Source organism: Sturnus vulgaris, chromosome 6, assembly GCF_052056855.1.
Source record: "Sturnus vulgaris isolate bStuVul1 chromosome 6, bStuVul1.hap1, whole genome shotgun sequence".
Taxonomy (NCBI): Eukaryota; Metazoa; Chordata; class Aves; order Passeriformes; family Sturnidae; genus Sturnus; species Sturnus vulgaris.
The window spans coordinates 21,098,487-21,120,816 of NC_142248.1; the positions used below are offsets into that span (position 1 = coordinate 21,098,487).

Below are 22,330 nucleotides of genomic sequence, written 5' to 3' on the forward strand. Positions count from 1 at the left end.
GAATTATTTAAACCACTGAATCATCTACAACACTACTTTTATAAATCAGACTGAACAACACCTATGCAGCTCAAGTCTTATTTCCTCTGTTTCTGATCAAATTTTTTCTTATATTTATGATTTTTGTATTCCTCACAACTTCTAAGTCTTTAAGTGCCAAAAGCCTAGCTAGCATACGATCTTAATAGCTGACCTAAGAGCTATTTCATAAAATACGCATTCTCAAGTCAAATAACACTGCCTCATGTATTTACCTGAGAACTCAAAGTTTCCAAAACTTGGCAGTGCCACTGCAGTACCCCAGTTCATCATAGGTGAGCTATAACAATAACAAAGAATTTCAATACACACAGAATACAACTAATATCCCCTTTGAATTAAACTTGAATGGATTTGCATTAACAAGTTGTATAAAGATTATTTTCTTTGACTTTTTAATATAAAATTATTTGGTAACATGGCAATTCCATATAATTAAAGTGCACTTTGGATTACACATTTGTCCTGGAGAAGTGGTTTTATTGTGTGCAGCTAACTCAAAAAGGGCAATAATTCATACTATTTGTCTTCAGAAAACAAGGATCATATTTTACAATATCTTCCCACTGTTCTTGTGAGGGAGTCAGCCTAGAAGTCAAACACTGGCACATATTTTAAAGTTGATCCTCATATCATGTCAACTATATCATAATTTAAATGCTCAAGATCCATTTTAACTGAAGAAAAAATAACCCCACATTGACAAGTCTCAAGGTTTTCATGTCACTGGTTCTAAGCAAGACAAACAAAACACACAAACTCAAAGGAATCAAATTTTGTTGTCTCCAGAACAGTTCTTAACAGATTTAAATGTGCTTGAATTTATGCCAGAAAACGGTATGTAGCATTTCATCTTCAGATTCGTAAAGGAAGTATCTACAGTTACCTCAGGATAAAATTTCTGAAAGAATGCCTCTCGTGGAAAGTAGAGATAAAGCCACACTTTGCTCATTCCACTTTTCACATCATGTACATTGCATCATCAATATAATTACACTCTCTACCAAAATTAAAAACCTAAACAGCATCTGAAGTGCAAAAGTTAAAGTACTCTAGCGTAAGGAAAACACAGGTTTATAAGGAAATATAAATTTCTAAATTACATATAGCATTAAGTTTTATACATGTGAACCCACATATATATTATTTATATGCAAAACCACCATATAAAGATATAGAAATAGGGAATGTATACATATATACACACACATTGTACTAGCATCCTATTCAGGCCTACATATGCTCTACTCTGCACACTTTGAGAAGTTTATTTCAACTTAACATAAATTTTGAGCAGGAGTAAATTAAGTGGGTGTACAAACCTGTGCAGACTAAGGGTCATAATCATCTCAAATCAGGTATGCTCACATTACCACAGATCATCTGACTCTGATGCTGAAGAAAAGTCAGCACAACCCTAAAAATAAAGCCGTGTGCAAGAAGACTGCTTAAATATTTAAAAGCACACCACAGACACAGTGTTGATTTTAGCAGTCTAAGATGACAAACATTGAGAAAAACAAAACCACAATTTCTCATCCTTACGTACTGCTCCAACAGTCCAGAGCAAACAGGAAGTTTGGAAGGAAATTGTTACCTGGTTGACCACTACTCTACAGACCCAGAGAAACTTCAAAAATAGCATGAAATCTCAATGTAAAATTCTTCACAGTGTAGCCTCCTGCTTGACTGTAATAAGCAAATACATCTTTGTTATAAAAACAAAAGTAGACACCATTGCAAATCATTTCAGGAAAAGATAAAATCATGAACCTACAACACACAAACAGTTACCTCGTAACAGTTTCAGATATCACATAATTTTTTTAAAGTCTCTGCTAGTAAGCCAAGTAACTTTGAATATGCAAGCAATCCCATCAGGTCTAGTGAAACAATGCATGCTAGTAAAATCATGCATATAGAGACACACTTGCAGCCTTAAGCTGAAAAATGAGGATCTAAGCACTAAATAACATACAAATTGCTCTGCAGGGTGGAGGAGTAGAGGCCACTATTCAACAAGAAAAGAAAATAAAAACAAACAAACCAAAGCCCATCTTTCTTCCACTTTTCCCTTTCTTTGAGCCACTTCCCTCTCGACAGCCTTGGGAAAGCAGATAGTTCAGCTCTAAGAAACTGTAACTAGAAGAAAGTTCCTCATTCAAGTGTGCCCTGCAGAGAAGCAGCTACATGAGATGCTTTCTTTTATGCAATTGAGAAACTGCAACAAACTAGTGTTCAAAATTTTAATGTCAATACTCACTCAAGTAAATTTCACTGTTTGAGCACAGGCCAGCTCACTTATTTTCTTTACACAATGGCACATTGTTAGGAAATGAGGTTTAAAAATCAAGCTTACAGTAAGCCCATTAATTAATAAACTACTCAAGAAGAGTAAATAGAAACAACGAATACAGCAATCTTAGCTCTTCCATTACTGCTAGCACAATAACTTCTGGATGGTGAAACACGGAAAGCATTTAAGCTATTTCAGACATATATGTGACAAAGTGACAAGTGTTGGCCTAGCTTAGAAACAAGTACATAACGTGAAAGGGTACATCTTTCTCCAAAACTTAATTTTAAAAAGCAGGTAGCCATTTCTTAAACTATGAAGAACGCAAAATTTAGAAATAAGGATGCATATTTTATACTTTTTTGAAAACGCTTCAACAATTAGTTCAACTTCAATTAGTTGCCCTTCAACAAAAAAGAAGTTCCACTATTTAGTGAAGTTCAGGCTGATGTTCTATGAAGAGATGGAAGGCAAAGCCATCAACTCAAAAAACAACAACAACCAAAAAAAAACCCAAACAAATAAAAATCCCTGCCTGAAATTATTTTACCTTAGTAAAAACAAGGGGAAGACAATTTTTTCATATTACAATTATCCTAAGTATTTAGGATGGGGTTTTTTTTTCTCCTTTGCAATCACTATGATACTTTTGCCCGAGCCTTTCACACAACAAACACGGATAGAGCAAAACTTTATTATACAACACGACTGTTAAAGCAGAGAGATCAGAGAAGGCAGAGGCAGCGGTGGCTGCGGCAGAAGCCCGCTGTATTTCCGCGTACAGCGCGAGTTGTGGCCAAGCGCAGGTGACCCGGCCCGGCCGAGGGTGCCGCTCCGGAGGGGTTGCGGTGAGTGCCACCCCCGCGGGCACCGGGGCTGGCCCCGCCGGCTCGGTGACCCACCGCGCCCGCAGCAGCCGCCAGCCCGGCCTGACTCAGTGCCCTGCCGAGCCGCCTGCTCGAGGGGCTGGCCCCCAGCGCCTCCCCTGTGCCCGCCTCGGCTCCCGCCCCCACGGCCGGCACCGGGCAGCACCGCGGGGCCCCAGCCCCGGCCGCCGGCTCTGCCCGGCACAAGGAAAGGCGTGCGAACAGCAGCGCGCCGCTTTGAATCCTGGGCTGTCGGGGTTGGCTTTTCCTTGTTACTGTTCGCTTTTTTTTTTTTTTTTTTTTTTTTTTTCAGTGGAAACTTTCCTTTCCCAGCAGAGGCCAGGACAGCGTGAACTGCCCCGGGGCGCCGCGCTGCCATCACAGCTGACAGCTTTCTGCCCCCCGCGCCCCCCCTTCCGCAGCATTAAAAAGCAGCGGATAGATCCGGCCGGAGTTTGTTTTTAATAACGGCTTTTAGTTCGCACAGCCACTTACATCCCCTGCCAGCAAAACAAAAGTCAAGCTCCTATGCGAGCATCCCGCACAGAACCTCCTCCGCACGGGGGTCGTGGAGGGCACGGCAGAGACAAGCGCGGCACCGGGGGGAAGGAAGTAGGGCCAGCGGCAGGGAAGTTGGGATGGGTTTCGTTTATCCCGGAGCAGAGCCACCGGGAAAGGAAAGTTCACAGCCAACAACAGCTGGGCAGCGGGTCCGGGGTGGCGGGAGGGGGCTCGCTTTAGGGCCTTCTCACCTTCTGGTCTACGATGGAGCAAGCCATTTCCCGGACGTGGGCGAGGCTGAAGTCCCCCGAGGAGTCCTGCAGCAGCAGCACCGGCTCCCGGCTCAGCCCGATCTGGAGGTGGAAGGCGATGCCGCCGGCGGCAGCAGCCCCCGGCGGCGGCAGCGGGCTGGGCGGCCGGATCAGCGGAGGGGCGCTCATCGCAAACTTCCCTCCGAAGCCACCGCCGGAGCCGAGGAGTCAGGGACGGAGGGGCAGAGTCGGGCGCCGCCACGAAAAGTTTGCGGCCGCCCCGGAGGAGCCCGGAGAGTTTCCCCGCGAAGTTTCAGGAAAGTCCCGCCGAGCTCCTCCCGGGTGAAAATGGCGAGGGGGATGGGGGGGAGGACCGGAGAGGATGCAGACAGGAAAAGGCGGCGAGAAAGACGCGCGGGGGGAGCCCGGCCCAGCGCCGCCGAGGTGGTGCCGCCGCTCGGGCTGTTGGCGCCGTGCGCGGCGCGGGGGCGGGACGGGCCGCGCCCTCCGCCGGGACGGGCCCGCGCCCAGCTGGGCCGCGCCGCTCCGCCGCCGAACGGCGGCCGCGTCCTGCCAGGCGGCCCGGGCAGGAGCGAGCGCGGCGGTGTCGGCTGGCTCCTCGCGGCCGAGCTTAGCTAAGCCGGCTCTGGTCTCCCCACCTGGCCCAGCCAGTGGGCTGCGGTGCTGGCGGAGCTGAGAGCCTCCTTTCCCCCGTGATCCCCGTTGGGCGGTATGTCAAGAGGCAGGTGGAGGCAGAGCCCGAGGAGAGTCGGCGATTTCCCTTGCTGGCAGGCAGCGCGGGGGCCTCTCCCGGGCAGGGCGGCTGCTGCCCCGAGGATGGAAAGCAGTGCCAGGGAAGCGGGAGCTCCCGTCTGACTCCGGCTCTCCTGCCCGGCCTCAGCTGGTCCCTCCGGTCAGCATCGTGACCGCTTCCAGCAGTCCCTGCTCGTCTGGGGAAGAAGCAAGGGACAGGTCGCCCTTCTCTAAACTAGCTTCTAGTTTCAGGTATAGTCTGTGTTAAGGAGTACCTTGCCAGCCAAAACCAGGACGAGTTAGTCTTCCCAGCTCTTGGGACCGGTGCAAGCCCCACCCGTTTGTACAAGCAGCATCCATGCAGGGCAACATCTAGTATAAAACACCTCCTCTTGAAGATGTGCAAAGGCAGTGGAAATGTGGGCTGTAAATGTTTTAAATAACAACGGAAAGACTCTTGGAACTAGATAAACGTGGTACCCGTGGGTTTGTTTGAACTACTACAGGTAGCATGTTGGAAAATACTACATGTATATTTGAAAACTCAGTAGTTGATCTGATTTACAACTTGCTTCATTGCAAATTGCGTTTTTTGACCAAAATTTACATCTGCGGCGTTGTTTTATTTTGATCCTGTCTTATTAGGACCCATTTAACTGTTGTACACTTATTTCCAGCCTGGGAAGGACTGCAAGCTTCCCATGAACCCATGACCTACCCAGCTTTTGTACACAGGAGTCACCGTGGGAGAAACATACTAGAAGATCCTGCAGCCCTGGTTCATTGTTGAATCTGAGGTTCAGAGTGGACCCCCTTACTTCCTAAACTCCCAATGAGAGCTTAGGCATGGCTAGTTTGAAACTTTGACTTGGACATGGTCAAGAGCTCATATCTTAAGCAATATAAAATAGTACCTAAAGCACTCAATAGGAGGGTCTCCCTTACACTTTTGTTTCTTCCAGGCAAGCTCAATTCTAAATCAATTTTCTTTTGTATATTTCATCCATACAGTAATATAGTGAGCCTTGCCATCAGACTTAAAGTTGTGCTTTTACAAATTCATATCTAACCTACTTTTGCTGATGTTTTTGATGGCGATTTTTTGAGCAACCTAAACCACTCATTCACGACACAGCTCTTTTGCAATTCCACAGATAACCAGAGCAGAGGTAGCAGTAACAATATTGAGAACCACATGTTCTTTGTTTTCTCATGTATGTGAAATCGAGTGATAAAGCTCATATGTCATGACTTATTGCATCATCTGTACAGATATAACTTTTTTTTCAAAAAGAAAGGTTACGGTATTTTTTTTAAAGTTGCAGTTGATGAGTTGTTTTGTTTAGTGGGTCAGCTGTTTTGAATACACCTTTGTAATCAGAATAGATGAGGGCAGGATTTCTTCAGTGCTGTGTCAGCCAGTAATACAAATGCCATTTATAAAAGGATTCAGTGGAACCACATGATGTGATCCTGAGTACAACCTGACCTGTTGTACTTACTGAAATGTCATCTATTTCATGATCCTTCCAGATCGGGGAATTGTTGTGCTGATGCCAGGGAAGGGAAAAAACCATACACAGCAGTATCTGACCTCATACAGAGTGCATGCCTGGTTGCTAATCTGTACATGCACAGGTGGAAAAACCACTGGAATCTTGCTGCACCTGTACAGATCAATTCAACAGTACATGAACTGCCACCTCGAGCTTGCAGGGGAAAAATGAATTTGTCACGCATGGCTTTATGCATTTGGCTATGTACAGGAACAGGGCAGTCAGCAGAGGATGTCACTATAACATCACATTAAGAAAGCATGTCCAAGCTGCCCTCAAGGTACTGTTGCTGTAATGTTACTTCTAAATTGCTCTACATTGCCAGGCTATGAAGGGTGTATAGTAGTCTTTGTATGTTCTCATGCATACATCAGTTGACCCTCCACTTCAATGTGTTTCTGAACATGTGATCTTCTCTTCTTTCAGCTTTCTGCATTGCATAGATGATATTCTGTTCTATTCATCAGGAGTGAGTAACATCTCCTTCATAAGGTTTTTATTCCTTTCTGCTTTTCTCTATCCGTGATATAACTGGTCCTTTTTTGAGCAGTCCGTTTATCTTCAGTCTTTTCAACAGAAGCAATTTTATGGTACATATGTTTTAATTAAAAAAAAAAAAAATCCAACAGCCAGCAGAAATTAATGCAGAATATGCTTAAGCAATGGAGAATATTCTGTAAGTCAGTTTATTTGACCTAGATGGTACTAGTTTCTAGGTTGAAGTTGTTGACCTAAAATTTAGCTCCTGTATGTTTACAAAGAGAGTAGAACACAGGTGATTACAATGAGATGTTTACTGCTGGTTTTGTGAGGCAGATAGTGGAATATCATATCTCATTCTATGATCAGTATTTTGAAAAACAGATTGCTTGGCAACATGCTCAATAGTATAGTGTATCTTAGCAAGGAGAAAAGAATAGAAAAAAGCAAATAAAGAGTAAAAGGAAGTAGTCACTGGAAACGATAGAAAGCGCGACTGTAAATAAAGTTCAAATTTTCACTGAAAACAAGTAGTCATTAGAATAAATAAGCCATGAAAGTGACAGGGAACCTCTTCTGATATTTGCAAGTTTAGACTGAGTGTTTATTCACAAGCTGTTTGGGCTCAGTACTGTGGAAACTTCTTTGGTTCCCCAAGGTCAGAGTGGAAGATATCTACCTTTACCCAATTGTTATGTTCCTGATGGGATCCAGAAAAGATAGACCACATGAATTCAAGGATATAAAGATAGTACTTTTTATTTCTCTCTTGTAAGAAATGTATCTTCTCTCAGAAGGAAAGCATCATCTGTCTAGGAAGAAAGTGATTTGGCATAAATCCTTTGTGCCTTAGGTCACTTTCACATGTGTGCTTCTGCTGGACTCCATAAGCAGTTCAACATAGAGCAGATACCTGTGGAAGGGTTTACTTTCCAAGCCACTACTGAAGATAACAATTTTTCATGCTTGAAAATTTATCTCTTCAGTGTGCAACAACAGACCAAATGTTAAAGTAGGCAGAGACACTTGCTGAATCAGGCCAATAGCCATTTTTACATTGTGACCCTAAAATTTTTCAGTTGCCTTCATCTTACACATTCCTAATCTACTCATACTCTATGCTAGAGCAAAAACCTCAAATTTTACAAGGTGTAGCTCTCATGTCAGGTGGTTTACATATTCTTTATATAGACTTAGATTTTAACATTGAATATGCAGCCAAATCTGTTTAAGAATAAGTATACATATACTGTTTCTACAGTTGAATACAGATTGTGTTATTTGCAGTCTTACTAAGTAGCAAAATGTGCTTTATTAAAGACACATCTACAAAAGTGAAAACATTTTTTCTTTCTGCTGTTTTCAGATGCTGAAATTATGTTTAAAGTGGACTGCATGCTCCTGTAATTTCTCTCCTGAAACAAAAGCAAATCATTGAAAACTAACTAACCAAGGAAAAAAAGAGAAAAACTGACTGGTAAATACAACGGAATAAAATTTGGGAAGAAATGTATAGGCTGTGATGGAAATTAAAGGGATACTAGGATTGGAAATGCAAATGTCACTGAATCTGGAATTGGTATTGTGTTAGGGCTGAGCTGGTAAGTGAAATGGGGCTGATATCTGAAATAGTGACAGCATAGCTTCACAGATAAGCTCCTGGGTATTTGGAGAGAAGAAGCAGATGTTAGCTGTACAACTGCTTAGGGATTTCCTGATAAGCTGCTTATGTCCATGAGAAAATGATAACATTTCAGGATCTAAATGGTTGTTGTGAATACAGTAAATCTCCCAATTTTTTTGTTTGTGGTTTTGGTTTCCAATTGTTGAAAATGCGTCATCATTTCTAAAAGGAAAGGAGTGTTACCTTCCATGAGTTTCTACTAAATGTTGTAGATAATTGGGACAAAACATTTTAAAACTGTAAGCTTAATAATTTGAAATTCAAGTTTAAAAATCTGATACAACACAATGTGGTATTTTTTATAAATGGTTCACAAAAAATCTGATTTTTTTCTCTTTTATGTCTTGGAAATGGAAGTTAAACTCTGCCCAGTGATAGGCTTCCATAGTCAGCAAACAGTTTTGTCAGCCTAAACCAAACTGATCATAGACATGAAAGGTAGATAACATTAAAATAGAATCTGAAATATTGCAGGATAAAGCACTTTTATGTCAAGTATCTGCATATTCTAGGTTTTTTGAGCAAAAAGTGTGCTGCTTTGAGAGGGAAAAAGTTTCTTTGGTTTTCTTTATTCTCTGTACACCAAGCTGACCTCATGACACTTGAAAACTTCCGGCATAGGGCAGGCTCTGTTTATCCCAAAGTATGAATTGAGGATGTTTGTTACAGCTTGATGATAGAATAACTGATGCATTCAGATAAGCATGAGCATCTTGGCATTGTTCGTGTGTATTTGTACAATTTCTCCTCATTGGCTCTCTGGTTCTTAGGAGCACAGTATGCCTGGAATGAGGTGGCCATTGATGCTTGAAACTGCTGAGGACTCTTCCCATTCTGGGGATGCTGTAGTGAGGTAGTCATTGTGCTTAAAGGAAGACACAGCACGAGTTTATGGTTCTACCATTTCACTAAATAGTCTTGAATGCTGCTACCGTTTTACAATTCTACAGTGATCTGAAATCTCTGGGTCCAAAGCTAAATACTTTCTAATTGTATATAATATGTATTTCCTCTTCAGAAATGGTTGCATGATTTTCACTTTTTAGCTGGGCATAATTTTCAATAAGCAGCTAATGTGTTTGCTGCATTTTGGTAATTTTCTTGAAACTAGATTGATAATCCCATTAGTAAAAGATGTATGCTATTGAAAATCAATTACACAGTATTTTAGTTATTTTTTTATTATTATAGCAAATTTCTTGAAGTACTATTCTCTGATTAGTACATATGAACATAACCAATTTACAAACTTTGTCCTTTTACACATCAGGAGGGTATTATACTGTTACTCAACACTAATATTTTTGTGGCCACTGTCTCCTTGTCATTATCATTGAAGTTCTCCATCAGTTTGAAAGGAACCTTCATCAGGTCCTGGGAATGAAAATTCTGCCACTGCAGAATCAGATATGTGTGCTGTAATTGATGCATGATTTTTACCTGTAGGATAGGTGTCATTATCATAGTATTTCTGTGAGTGGATACAGCCTGAAGAATGAGTCTGTTAACTATCCATCAACAGCTGTGTCCAAAGCTTATGGAGCCAAAGTAGAGAACAAGCAGAGTGGCCAAGAGAAAGTAAGGATAACAGAGTCTTATTTGTGAGGTAAGCAATGTCTGATGGTACAGAAAGGACATTGGTTTACAAGCAGTTTTTAAATTGAGCTAGAAATTTATCCAGCTGCTAGATATGTCTGAAATTATTACTGAATTCCTGCTCCGATATTTAAAAAGATCCTAACTGAGCTTGTCAGTTTGATTAGTCTCTTTATGACTAGTTTTAACATACTTTTACATGGTTTGATATTTTTATATTTATAACAACAACGTTTTTGTCCAATATAATTTGAATAAATTAAATTGTGGTTAACCTAAATTATATAATGATTGTTGCATGAGTAATAAGACCACACACAGGTAAAACAGGTGGGATTGTTGAGACAAAAATATAAGATAGTCGATAAATACTGCTCCTGTGTTCTTAAGTGCAAGTTTCCTTACTTATGATGATTTAATGAGTTAAGAGAGACTGCATATAGGAACAGAGAATCAATAGATTTCTTATCTAAATTATCATTGATCTTGTAATATTTATTGATGTTGGTTGCTGCTGCTGTTTTGGTTTCACTGCATGACACCGAAAAGCCAGAGCTAAGAATAACATTATGGGGGAACCTAGTATTTTACACAGGAGGAGAGAGGATGAAGGAATGGAATGATGCAGGGGATCGCAAGGAATCTGCAGAAGAGAGGAAAGTAGAAATGGAAAGAGAGAAGAATCACAGGAAAAAAAACTTATTGCAAGGAGCACTACAGTTGTACATCATAGTTACTTACTTGAAAATGTTCGAATTTAAAAATTTGACCCTAACAGTTGAGCAGATGATAACTAAAACTATATTTTTCTTTCATTTAGAGTCACTGTCTTGCAGTGTTAACTTTACCTTATCGTAGCTTTTCAGTTTGAGTTTCAAATTAAGAAACATTTCATTTCATTTCATTTCATTAATAAAAGACCCGTAAACACACTACATACTGTATGAATGCTAAAAGTTGTTCCATACAAGTCTTGTAAATAATGAAAATTCACTATTACACGAATTGCATCACATGTTTATTTAGGATAACCTCATAGAACTAAATACATGCAGAAAACAAAGCCTCTGTTCTTGTATCTTACTTCAACATTAAAAAGCAACTAAATGTAAAAAATATTTAGTTGGTAAACTTCTTCAAGTAATAAAAGGCCCTTTCATTTAAATCATAATTTAGGCTTAATCACAGGGAGCAAAAAGTGTATCTTTTCCCTGTTGTAATAGACAAACATCTCAACATGAAGCTCTACACAATGCTGCAGCATTGTCACCCTGGGTTAAATAAACAAGGAAATCATAAGATAGAGTAGAAAGACATTTCAAACAGATTTCTAACTATGTTTGATTATACTTAAATTTAATGGATCTTGAAACGATGAAGCATATGAAGAGAGTCTTAAAAGTAACTTGAATAATGTTTTCTGGGGATGCAAAAGAATGTAGCAATGTGAAATTAGAAGTAAAAATAAACAGAAGAATTATCAAAAAAATGTATAATTGATCTTGATCATGATTTATATAATCCAGAATAAAGGATTTTTTAGGAAAAAAACTATTTTAAAAAAACTGCACATGGAAATCAAACATAGAAATAAGTCACTTTTTTTTCATTTCTCCCCTTTGAGTTTCACAAAGAAAGTGGACAAATCTGTACATGGATTCTCTATGTTCATCCTATGCCTTGTGAATACACCACTGTTCCTGAAGTATATTTTTACAGCAGTTTTGCAAAAACAGAGCAAGACTATTATTTCCATGTTGAGTGCCATAGAATGAAGCATATTTTTAATTCATGATACTTTGTGAACACAAAGGTATGCACTCTTCATTAGAACGTAGTATACATATAAGAGTTCTACTTTTGCAGTTAGCCAGCTGCTGAGATGCAAATTAATTTGTTTAAAGCTGAATCTCATACCAGTGCCCTGTGCTTTACAGCTGAGAAAATTTCTCATAAATTATGGACCCCGTTGTTCTGTAATAGAGCAGGGAACTGAATTCAGGTACGACCAGTATCAAATTAACTCAATAACCACTTGCCCCTCACCTGCCTCCTGCCTAGAAAGAAAGAAGATGCTCTCCTCTGAGGAGGAGACTGTGCATGCCTGTGTGTGTGTTGGGGCAAAGCTTCAGCTGCTGCTTTCCATTCAGCCCTGAGCACACAGCATCGAAGACAGCTCTTTATAAATGTCTGCATACATGTGTTACAAGTCGGAGTTTTATAATAAATCTGATTTAAGAAATTTGATGAAATAATAGTTTTAGATAATTCTGTATCTTCCTTCTTTAAGAGACTGAGATCTGAAAGTCCTGACAGACGTAGCAAAGGACAGGCATTTGTCTAAAGCTTGGTTCGTCAGGATTCTAGGTGGTCCTGTTTGGCTGGTTCATATTAATTGCAGCAATGACATTTGGGGTCAGGGGATCATGAAACAGCCGGTCTGTATTACTTTGACTTAATCTCAGGTGATGTGGGGTAGGAAATAGTTAATTACATTTTTTTTCAGTTACTCACATCTTTAATATTACGGTGATTGATCTTTGTGCACTGTAGACCCTTGCAGCTGTTTCTCATCATAAGGTTCCTTCTCCATATTCAGCACAACACTTAAATACATTCAGTTATGTTTCATAGATTATGTGAATCCTCAACCAGCAACATGGTATCTCAAAGTAAGCAAATATAAAGCATACAAAGTTACAAAGCTCTCCTGGAAACTCTAGGGACCTTGAAGGAAAAAGAGAGAAACAAATTACCAGAAACCATTTTTTCCTCATTTTAATCAACCCAAATCCCCCCTCCTCATGAGTTTCAATTAAAGTTTAGAACACATTACCATTTTAGGCATTTTGCAATCGACAACCCATACAAACCAGGAACTGAAAATATCAGCTATTAATATGAAGATTTGAAGTACATTTAGTATATAGCACCTCGTTAAATTGAGTCAGTAGTTGGTAGATTACAGAGGTACTTTCCAATGAAAAATTATCTGTTTTTCCAAAAGCCAAAATAATTCAGTATGGAATGCCATATATTATATTCATTACAAATATTTATATTCATTCAAGAGGATATGAAAAGTGTAGGGAAGCTGGGTTGAATGTTATGTTTTTCACAGCACCTGTCACTTAACTGCATTGTAGCCAGCAGCATATCCTTACAGCATTGATTTAATAAAATTCAATGCCTCTGCAAAGAGGCTCAATGCCAATGGCTGTGAGAACCTCAATTTTATATTTCCTGAGTCTGGCATATTTAAATTTTCATCTATAACACTAGATTAAATGAAATCTTTATGTTGAATATATGGTAAGAAACTGGATTAAGCTCTGAATTCTCTAGTTAACACTCACAAAGTGCTTCTTGTAATAATATCACTTGGATTATTTATTCTGTATACCGTTCATGAAGATAGATGTTCAACATTTCCGCCAGAACTCTTCATCAAAAGTTTATTCTGCCTGGGATAAAGTTCAGCTGTTGACACAGAAGTGTTTCATTGTAAAGGTCTGAGACCACTTCCCTTATTCCTTTCAGGGACACAATAACAAATGTTTGGAGGGATAGGAATCGCATGATGTTCATGAACATTATCCAACAGATTGTTATTTGCAGAAGAGAGACAAAGTTTTATTACTATTTTGTAAATGTAGTTTCAAAGTTTTCACTGGGTCTATAGAATTATATTTTCTTTTTAAGTCTCACTACACTGAAAGCTCTACATAAATATTAGGGATTTCAAAAATATTTCCTAAATTCATTTTAAACTTTAAATAAATTTTCATTGATATGCATACTTTTTCTATTCTTTTTTTCCACAGTACTACGTATTTTTAATGACAAAAATATTCGCAGACAATAGTAATCTTCAACAATCACAGTCATATGTGCATGAAATATAACTTATAATAAATTCATCCAGTTAGGGTTTATCTTAGGTATCTTAGTTTATCTTAGGTTTTTAAGCAAGAATGGATAGCAAATTTTAATGTCTTTTCATGATAAACAAATGTTTAAAAAGGTAGTTTCAAAAAGAGCCATTAGGTGATCTTGGCTAAAGAATAGATTGGACTTAACTGTGGTCTGCTTAAAGACATTTCCACAGACAAAAATCTTTCTGCAAAAGAAAAAAGAATTTCATACTTCTTTGAGCTCTTGTAAATATTCTGCACTTGAAAACTGTAGTTTTTATACCAACATGATACTTCTCATATGAGATTCTGGTGTTTATGTACTTTGTACACTTTTGAGATGAAAGATTTCAAAGGTTCTAAGCATTCTTTCTGGATGCAGTTAACCTTTCTAATTCAAATATACATATTGCAAAGAACAGCCTACTCAGAGTAGCATTTGTCTGGCAGTTTGTTCTATAAATTCAGCACTTCACTTGCAGTGAATTAAACTATAGAGATACAGAATAAAATTTAAAACCACCATATTTCCTGATCAAAGGTTAGTACATGGGCTGCTTTGCATCAGAAATCTCCATAATACTGGTATTGTTCTGCCTTGGGGGAAATGGTGGTTAGCAATAAGAAGAAATTATAATGAGGGCATATCAATCATCTGCTTTGCAACACTTACTCATATTCTTACGTGCTGTTCTTAACTAAAAGAGCAGAGATATATTTAATTCTTTTTGACTACACCCTGACCAAAAGAGAAGATACAGATTGTGATCTGGCCCAGGTCTGAAGCATAATTAAAAAAACAGCGTTGAAACATGTGGACTGAAAAGTCATTGTAATAGAAATATTCAACTGTCAACATTCCAGCCTGTGACACTTGAGACTCTATAACAGACACAGGAAAATTTGTTAGCATGGCTCACAGTAAGAATTGCCTTAATGTAATGGCAGCTGGATATAGTTATCCTGGAAAATTAGAAAATTTAATTAGTTACAGTGAGGTAAAGACAAAATTAATAGGTTAGCTTAAAACCTGCAGATTCCAGGTTTATGTCAGAGTACTATGACCTACAGACAATTAACTGCACTTCAATGTAAGAAGAGAAATAGTTTCATTGACTTTAGTTTGCAAGCAATTAATTCAAAATTAAGCCTATTATTTTCTCTTTCATTTGCTCCAAGCCTTTTTAACACGATCACTTCCCTAAGTTAGAGGAGTGTTACTCAGTACTGAGGGGACTGTTAATGTGTGTTTCACAGCAAAATCCATGGTGACATGATGATTAAAGCAAATAGGCTTTCTATTCTCAAAGAATAAATGCATGGCCAGGATCATCTGTGGTGATTGTAACCTCATGCCTTCGTACTGGCTTTATGTGGCAGGGTTTTGGTAGTGAGGGGTCTACAGGCACTGCTGCTGTGGGGAGCTCATAGAGGAAGAGGTGGCAGCTCCAGGACAGATCCACTGCTGGCCAAGACCAGCAGTGATGGTGGAAGCACCTCTGAAAATGTAGTTAAGAAGGGGGGGAAAAGCCTGCACAACACCCACAGAAGTCAGAAGAGAGGAGAACATGTGAGAGGAACAGCTCTGCAGACACCCAGATGAGTGAAGGAGAGGGAGAAGGTGCCCCAAGTGCCAAAGCAGAGATTCCCCTGCAGCCCATGGTGAAGACCATGGTGAGTGAGGCTGTGTCTCTGCACCCCATGGGAGCCACTGTGAGTAGAAATCCACCTGTTGATCATGGAGGACCCCGCTCTGAAACAGATGGATGTGGCCAAAGTTGGCACTAATTTCCCCAAGTCTGTTTTGCCTGGGATAGTAGCTCTGTCTGACTCTCCTTATCTTGACCCACAAGCCTTCCCTTATATTGTCTCTTTTCTGTGCAGCTGAGGAGGGAAGCGATAGAGAAGCTTTGGTGGGGATCTGGTGTCCAGCTAGGGTCAGCTCACCACACCCTCCATATGCCTCTTTATTTTGCTATCTTTTTTTCATATGACAAAAACATTGAAACCTTTCAGGACTGAAAATATTTGTCCTCATTTGTTGCTCATATATAAAATTTCAGACTTTGTAATACCAAGAAAATTATTATTTCTCTTTACTCCCTCTTAGAAGCATCTCTGTTCTGGAAAAGTTTGACAGTGACTTCAGAAACAATTGAATTAATAAGATCGCAGATATCAAAGGCCATGCACATTAAGTTAGTGTCTGATTTTTTGCTTCAGTGCTCCTTCTCTGTTTCAGTGCTATTGAAAAGTTACCCAAAATCTTCTGTCTGGTCCACACTACTACTGAACAACTTTACGTCCTTCCTTTTTAACTTTTTGAACTCATCAAATTAGAGATCCATTTCTCCATTAGTTCAGATGAATACCATGTTCTTCAATGCACTTTAAGAAGGCTCCTATAAGTGAATTATTTTAGGTGTCTTATATAGTCAGTGGTGAGAGAGACACATTCTCTGTTTTATGAACTAACTCAGCCTCTGGGACTTCTTGTCTCTCTCTATTGTCTATACGGGCACGTTGAATAAACATGTTCTCCAGTCCTGTATTCTGCTATCATTGTTTGGGGAATTTCTGCAGGCATTCATTCATGCTGTTTTAAGAAAAAAATAGTGTTTTCAAAATGATCTTGTTAGTCTGATCACACTCTCAGTTTCAGAGAAAGCTAGCTGCTGTTTTTCAAATAATTATTTTGAAAATTCCGGTAAATGTCCACTTCAGAACCTTTTTTCCTTATAATCCAATGACCTAATTTCCTAAGACTGATGGCTACCACTTCCATGCATGTGTTTGTGATTAGATTTTTGGCCTAAACCTCTAGAGAACAGGAAACTTGTTTTTGACATCTACATGTAAACAAGAAGCCCTGGGCTGCTTTACAGCTCTGGGCAGAGCTTCTAGAGGTAGTGATACTCTCTGCTTCATTTGTCACAGAACAGGGAGGAAAAATGATCAGGCCAGGCCCATTTCCACCACATGTGTGTAGCAGCCTGGAACATTTCAGTTAAAGATCTTTGTTTGAGGGGAAAAAATACCTTTATTATGCTCGGCTGACAGAGCAGGTACTCAAGAGAAGACTGTACTCAAAATTTCAGGGGAAAGGAAGTAGTAAAACTGTTTGAGTGGTTTTTTCAGTAAAAGGTCTCAAATACTGACTACCATGATTTGTGGGTTACTTAGGGTTTGGCTTTTGCATCTGTTTTCATAGGGGTTGTGGTTGTTTGGGTTTTTTTAATCCCTAGTTTGCTTGTAACACTAAACGGTATCCCATTGCAGTTCATTGAAACTACACAAACAAGGTGATTTCTGGGTTTTTTCATTGTTAGGTGGAGGGTTTTTTTCAATTTTCATTAATTTTAACATCTCATAGTATTAGCTGAAAATGGCAGTATATTTAGTACACAGGACATTGCATAAATTAGTTTGACTTCAGATATTCCGGTTCTCTTTTGCTTTTGTCTTTGTCATGTGTTACCGTGTATCTTCTATGGGGATTACTGCTTTATATGCTAGTGACATATTGAAGATTTGCATTACAGGATAATTTTGAAATTTTCTGTGTTTTGGTCCTGCTGTGTGGCAATATGAAAAAGAATAAAAATGTGATGGAAATTAATTCCTCAGAAATATTTTGCAGTTGATAATCAAACAAAGGAAAAGCATTCAGGATACATTCACTGCTACCATGCTGCCAGAGGAGTGTAAAAAAAAAGCTATTGTTGTATAGTGTTATCCCTAAATACGTATTCAAAGCTTTAGTTCTAGATCTGTTTGACATATTTAGAGCATGTGACAAGATCTTCAAAAATTTTCCACTTTCTCAACTAGCCTTCAACACTTGTGAAATAAACTGACTACAGAGTGCCATGTTAAAGCTCTATTCTCTCTTTTTTTAACAGTAATATGTTCACAGGGAATAGATTCAAGGCTCTGGACTGAATCAGGCTGACAAAGTCTTGCAATATTATTAGGTAGTGAATATTGTTTTGGCCTACTTCCTGAAGTCTTTTGTTCTTTTATTTATCAACTTTTTTTTCTATATTTTCAGGGAGAGATTATTTTTCCCAAGTGAAGTCAAGTCACCAAAAACATGGAAGATGGCTGAGGTTAATACTGCTACTTAGGTCTAATGAAAAATCATGTCCTTTCATCATCATTGAGCATCTTTATTATCCAAAAATAAACAGTCCTTTTCACTTTTGAATGGTGTCCTTTTGGTATTTTGCATAGCCTGTATGTAACATGCATATGCAGTAACTCATTTAAATAAAAACTGATTAGCTAGAATTTTTTACAATATGTGAAAGCTCAATTTTTTAGCTAAAGAAGTTCCACTTCTAAAAAGCTAGTATTGGCTTCACATTCTTTAGAAGTGGCTACTGTCTGAGGACTTAAGCAGTTGCAGTGGATGTATAATTGGTACCTGTATTTTTAAATATACTTATAATTAGAGGAAATGTCTCAATGTTTTTTAAAAAATATATCTGAAGGTGGATTAATTAAGTGATTATTTTGCATGTTACGTCTGTGTGTGTGAGGAGACAGCAAAATGTGTTGCAAAAAATGAGATGCTGCAGAATTCCAAGCTTGGAAGCAGCTTTTTGTTCTGATTTTTAACTGCGGTATGGCAGGCCAGACACAGATTGTAACTCCTAAGGACAAAGGAAAAATTTTTGTACTCTTGATAAGTAAATAAGGTTGCATTAAAGCCATAATTTTCTTCACTAGAAGTCACTCTCCTACTCAAATACAAGTGTGATCCAAGTCATGACCTCAGTGCAATGGCCAAGGCAGGAAATAGGGAGAGTGCAGAAGAAACACTGGGAAAGGTATGAGAAATGGGGATTTTTTTGCTTTCAATAAACACATATTAAATGCAGACCTGGTTATGATCAAGATTTTCTACTTTTTAGTAAGGTTACTTCTCTGTTATCTGTGTCAAGCAACTTTATTTAATTTATTCATTTCACTGAAGTCTTTCATGTTTGGCACCTGCATGAGAATTTGTTTTGTTTCATAATTCAGCCAAAACTAATTGCATGGTTTCCAAGAATAACACCAAGGAAAAAAAAACTTTCCTGATCTTTTCCTTGAAAAACTTTTCAACTCACATATTTATAAGCAGAAGAGGAGATTTGGCAGCATTTTACTCATTAAAAAAGTCCTACCATATCTTAAATAGGAAAATTGTTAAAGAAACAGGATTTTAGGGAATGTCACTTTTTACATGCTCACTAGATGTTTCATAATTGTTGATTCCATCATTGCTTATGTCTCTCACAGCTCTTGTTACTGACAAGATTGGGATTTTGCCATCTTCACTGTGGAACTGAGCAGGCAAAACTTACAGTACATGACAAAAGCCAAGTTTCCTTCTATGAGCTTCTTCATTTAGAGAGTCAGTATTAGGCTCTGGACTGAAGAGCATAACAGGTATTGATGTGTTCATGATCATCTGTTATCAGTTTATTTCATTATATGGTGTAATGACTTGATTTGTGATTTTCAGCCAACAGAATTAAGGAAAGCATCTCATTCAAATCTGGTGTGTTAGAATTGAAGTAAAGGGACTCCAAGCTCCTGGTGCAGAATAAACTCCAGTAAAGGCAGGACAAAGGACACAGGCGTCTAAACTGTGGAATATTGAAGATGGGCAATGAATTGCCAGAACAAAAACAAAGTCGAAATCAAAGTGAAATTTGATTACTTGAGAATATTGAAACAAGATACCAGTACATTGTTTTCAGGGAAGGTTGGAGGAGGGATAAGAACTACAGAAGATGATTTGGCTTGACTTGGAATGGGGAGGAAGAACTTAAATAGTTTGACAGATAGTTGGACATAAGAAGCCAGGGAGAAGGCTGAATGGAAAGAAAACAAAAAGGAAAAGCAATGAATGCCAATACTGGTTAGAGGACAGAAGAGTTCACTAAGCACAAAGATAAACTGTCTGAAATTTCATGAGAGGTGGCTGGGGGACATGAGGTCCAAGACAGGAAATAGGCAGTGTAATTAATATTCACATAGCAAGTCTGAGAAACCAAGGACAGTAAACATGCTGCTGGTATTACTCTGCTCCTTCTTTCAGTGCTGTGTGACCAAACACTGGACAAGTACAGAAAACGACCAAAAAGTAGGTGCTGATCTCCTTTGTGTAGAAGATGAACTGAGGCATGGAATAGAAATAACACAAGATACGGTTTTGTTATGATAATGGAGAAACCTGTCTGGAAAATTCTATTTGGATTATGATTTTAAAGGCAGTTTTGTGTTATATTAGCCTTTTCCTTTAAACCATTCATCTCAGAAATTGTCACTAGGTGTGTTATTATCTTGGTTTGCATTCAACTTGCACTCATGACTGAAAAGAAATTAATAAAATATATTTTTGACATATTTGTACTATTATAATGCTTAACATGTACCACCACTAACAAAAACCATCAGAAAATCCAGTGAATATTTCCAAATACTTTTGACCTTATTTTCAAAGCATCTCTGCTTGTAAAACAGAGATGATATCAGAAAACCAACTAACCAAAACTTGGTCAAGAAAAAGTGGCATTGATGACACTATTAAGCCAAATAGCATGCAAAAAAACCACTTACAGGAATTAATAAGATAGGCTTCAGAGTAGTCTGAAGTTGTAGCAATGTGCAAATAAGGCACAGAATCATATACTGAACAATGGAATGAAAATTAAGGGTCCCTAATCTGTAACCGAATATTAGCTATTCTGTGCTCTGAGAGAGAAGGAACTCCTCTGCTTCCAGCAGGATTTTATAACTCAATCTTGCAGTAAAAAAGAGTCGTAATTTCATGTGTTTGTTTATCTTGGTTTAACCAACAACCTTACTGCTTGAATCTCTGAATTTATAAATGCTTGACTGTCATTACATGTTTCTTAGTTTTGCAGTGACACATAACAGAAAATTGAAAGTTCCGTTATGGAAAAAGATACAGCCATTGCTTTAGAAAAACACAGGTTTATGGAAAAGAAAAATAAATACAAAGGTTTTTAAGTTCCTATTTCAGATTGCCATTTGTGGTTTTTATTATATTGTGAATAATATTCTGAGCATTCCAGTTCTCTATGAATGTTGTTCAGTATGTTCTATTTTTATTAATTTATAATTTGTTTTCAGTACTTAATGTGTTTGTATTAAACATTTCTTTTCATCTTGGCAAATCTTCCATAATGATATTAAATGTAAAAATACATGCATATGGAAAGGGTTGTATTATAAGTAAAATTTCCAAGATAATTGGAAGCATCTTATTGTTTAAAAAAGTTAGTTTTATGACTTTTAAAAAGTTTGAAGTACTATACCTGCCATCTACTGGAAGTACAAGGACAATGCATTTACGTTGTATCATGCTAACTGTTCAGCCAATACGTGTATCATTCTACTACTCTATTACTTGACTTTTTTCAGTAAAAAATTATTAAATTAACCTAAACATGCATTATATAATTTATTGCTTTATTTACAAATAGAAGTCTTAAAATTTAACTCAGGTTTGCAACTCCTCAAATTTACAGATTGCAATTAATTAATTTTAAATTAATCTAAACAAGTATTAAGAACCGAGTGTAAGAAAAACCATTTCACATGACCATACATTTCATGATGTGTACAACTGAATGAGGGCAAATAATTTCCAGATACTTATTTTTAAAATGTTTTAGAAAAGAATAGTTATATCATTTTAAAATTACACTTACATAAGCAAGTGGTCTTGCTATGAAAGTGATTTTATTCTGATGCAGGTCTCACTTTTGAGAGTCTGGTAAATTACATTCGGTCCATTTTCATCTCTTCTTGATTTTTAGTTCTGGTCCCATAAATCACAGTAATTTCTTTCCAGCATGGTCACTGGGGCTGTTTAAAAATCAGGAAAAGTCATTAAAATGTAAAGATGTATATTAGTCTATTGTTGCCACTGGATTTGGGACAGTCTGACTAAAATACCAATTGATTTGGTTTATTAATTCCAAAGTACTTGGAACACAAAGAAAAAAATAGATTAGTTACAGCTTCCAAGAAATAAGATTTCCCAAGGCCCATTTTGATATGAGAAACAGTATTTTGCCTGCATATTAACAAGGAAGTGTAATATCCATTGTTTGGTAAGCTGAGCTCCCATCAGATCAAACTGCGAAAAGGAAGAGAAATAATTGTCTATTTACATTTTTAAAATCTATAGTTAAACAAACCATGACAGGCCTGAAAGGAAAACAAGAAGGTCACCAGTTGCCATTGAGGAAGTTTTGCTGAATTCCCAGAAGATTTTTATAGAAATAAGCCTTTTCAGCCCCGGGAAGATTCTTTTATAAGACTATAATATTGATACCTTTTAATTTTGGGTAATACACACTTTTATTGTCC

General features: G+C 38.2%; 1 protein-coding gene and 1 long non-coding RNA gene across 8 annotated transcripts in view; one reads left to right on the forward strand and one right to left on the reverse strand.

Moving 5' to 3' along the window:
* The window catches only part of PRKD1 (protein kinase D1), a 114,712-nt gene extending 110,282 nt beyond the window's left edge, over positions 1 to 4,430 (reverse strand). The window contains exon 1 of one of the 2 annotated variants that reach the window (XM_014891429.2): positions 3,954 to 4,430. In XM_014891429.2, the coding sequence (XP_014746915.1) occupies positions 3,954 to 4,142 (189 nt within the window). In that variant the 5' untranslated portion in view covers positions 4,143 to 4,430. The remainder of the gene's footprint in view (positions 1 to 3,953) is intronic. The other variant, XM_088167220.1, reaches the window with a different exon arrangement.
* Positions 4,431 to 4,530: 100 nt separating this feature from the next.
* LOC148223355 (uncharacterized) lies at positions 4,531 to 22,100 on the forward strand. Of its 6 annotated transcripts, none has more exons than XR_015804587.1 (7): positions 4,531 to 6,754; positions 8,109 to 8,219; positions 17,839 to 17,910; positions 17,988 to 18,045; positions 18,668 to 18,768; positions 19,223 to 19,372; positions 20,028 to 22,100. It is a non-coding gene; the product is annotated as an uncharacterized LOC148223355 (long non-coding RNA). The 6 variants fall into 6 exon arrangements; XR_015804588.1 differs by lacking the exon at positions 17,839 to 17,910 and having other exon boundaries at positions 4,531 to 6,542; positions 6,689 to 6,754; XR_015804585.1 differs by lacking the exon at positions 17,839 to 17,910 and having other exon boundaries at positions 8,109 to 8,343.
* The last annotated feature ends 230 nt before the right edge of the window (positions 22,101 to 22,330 follow it).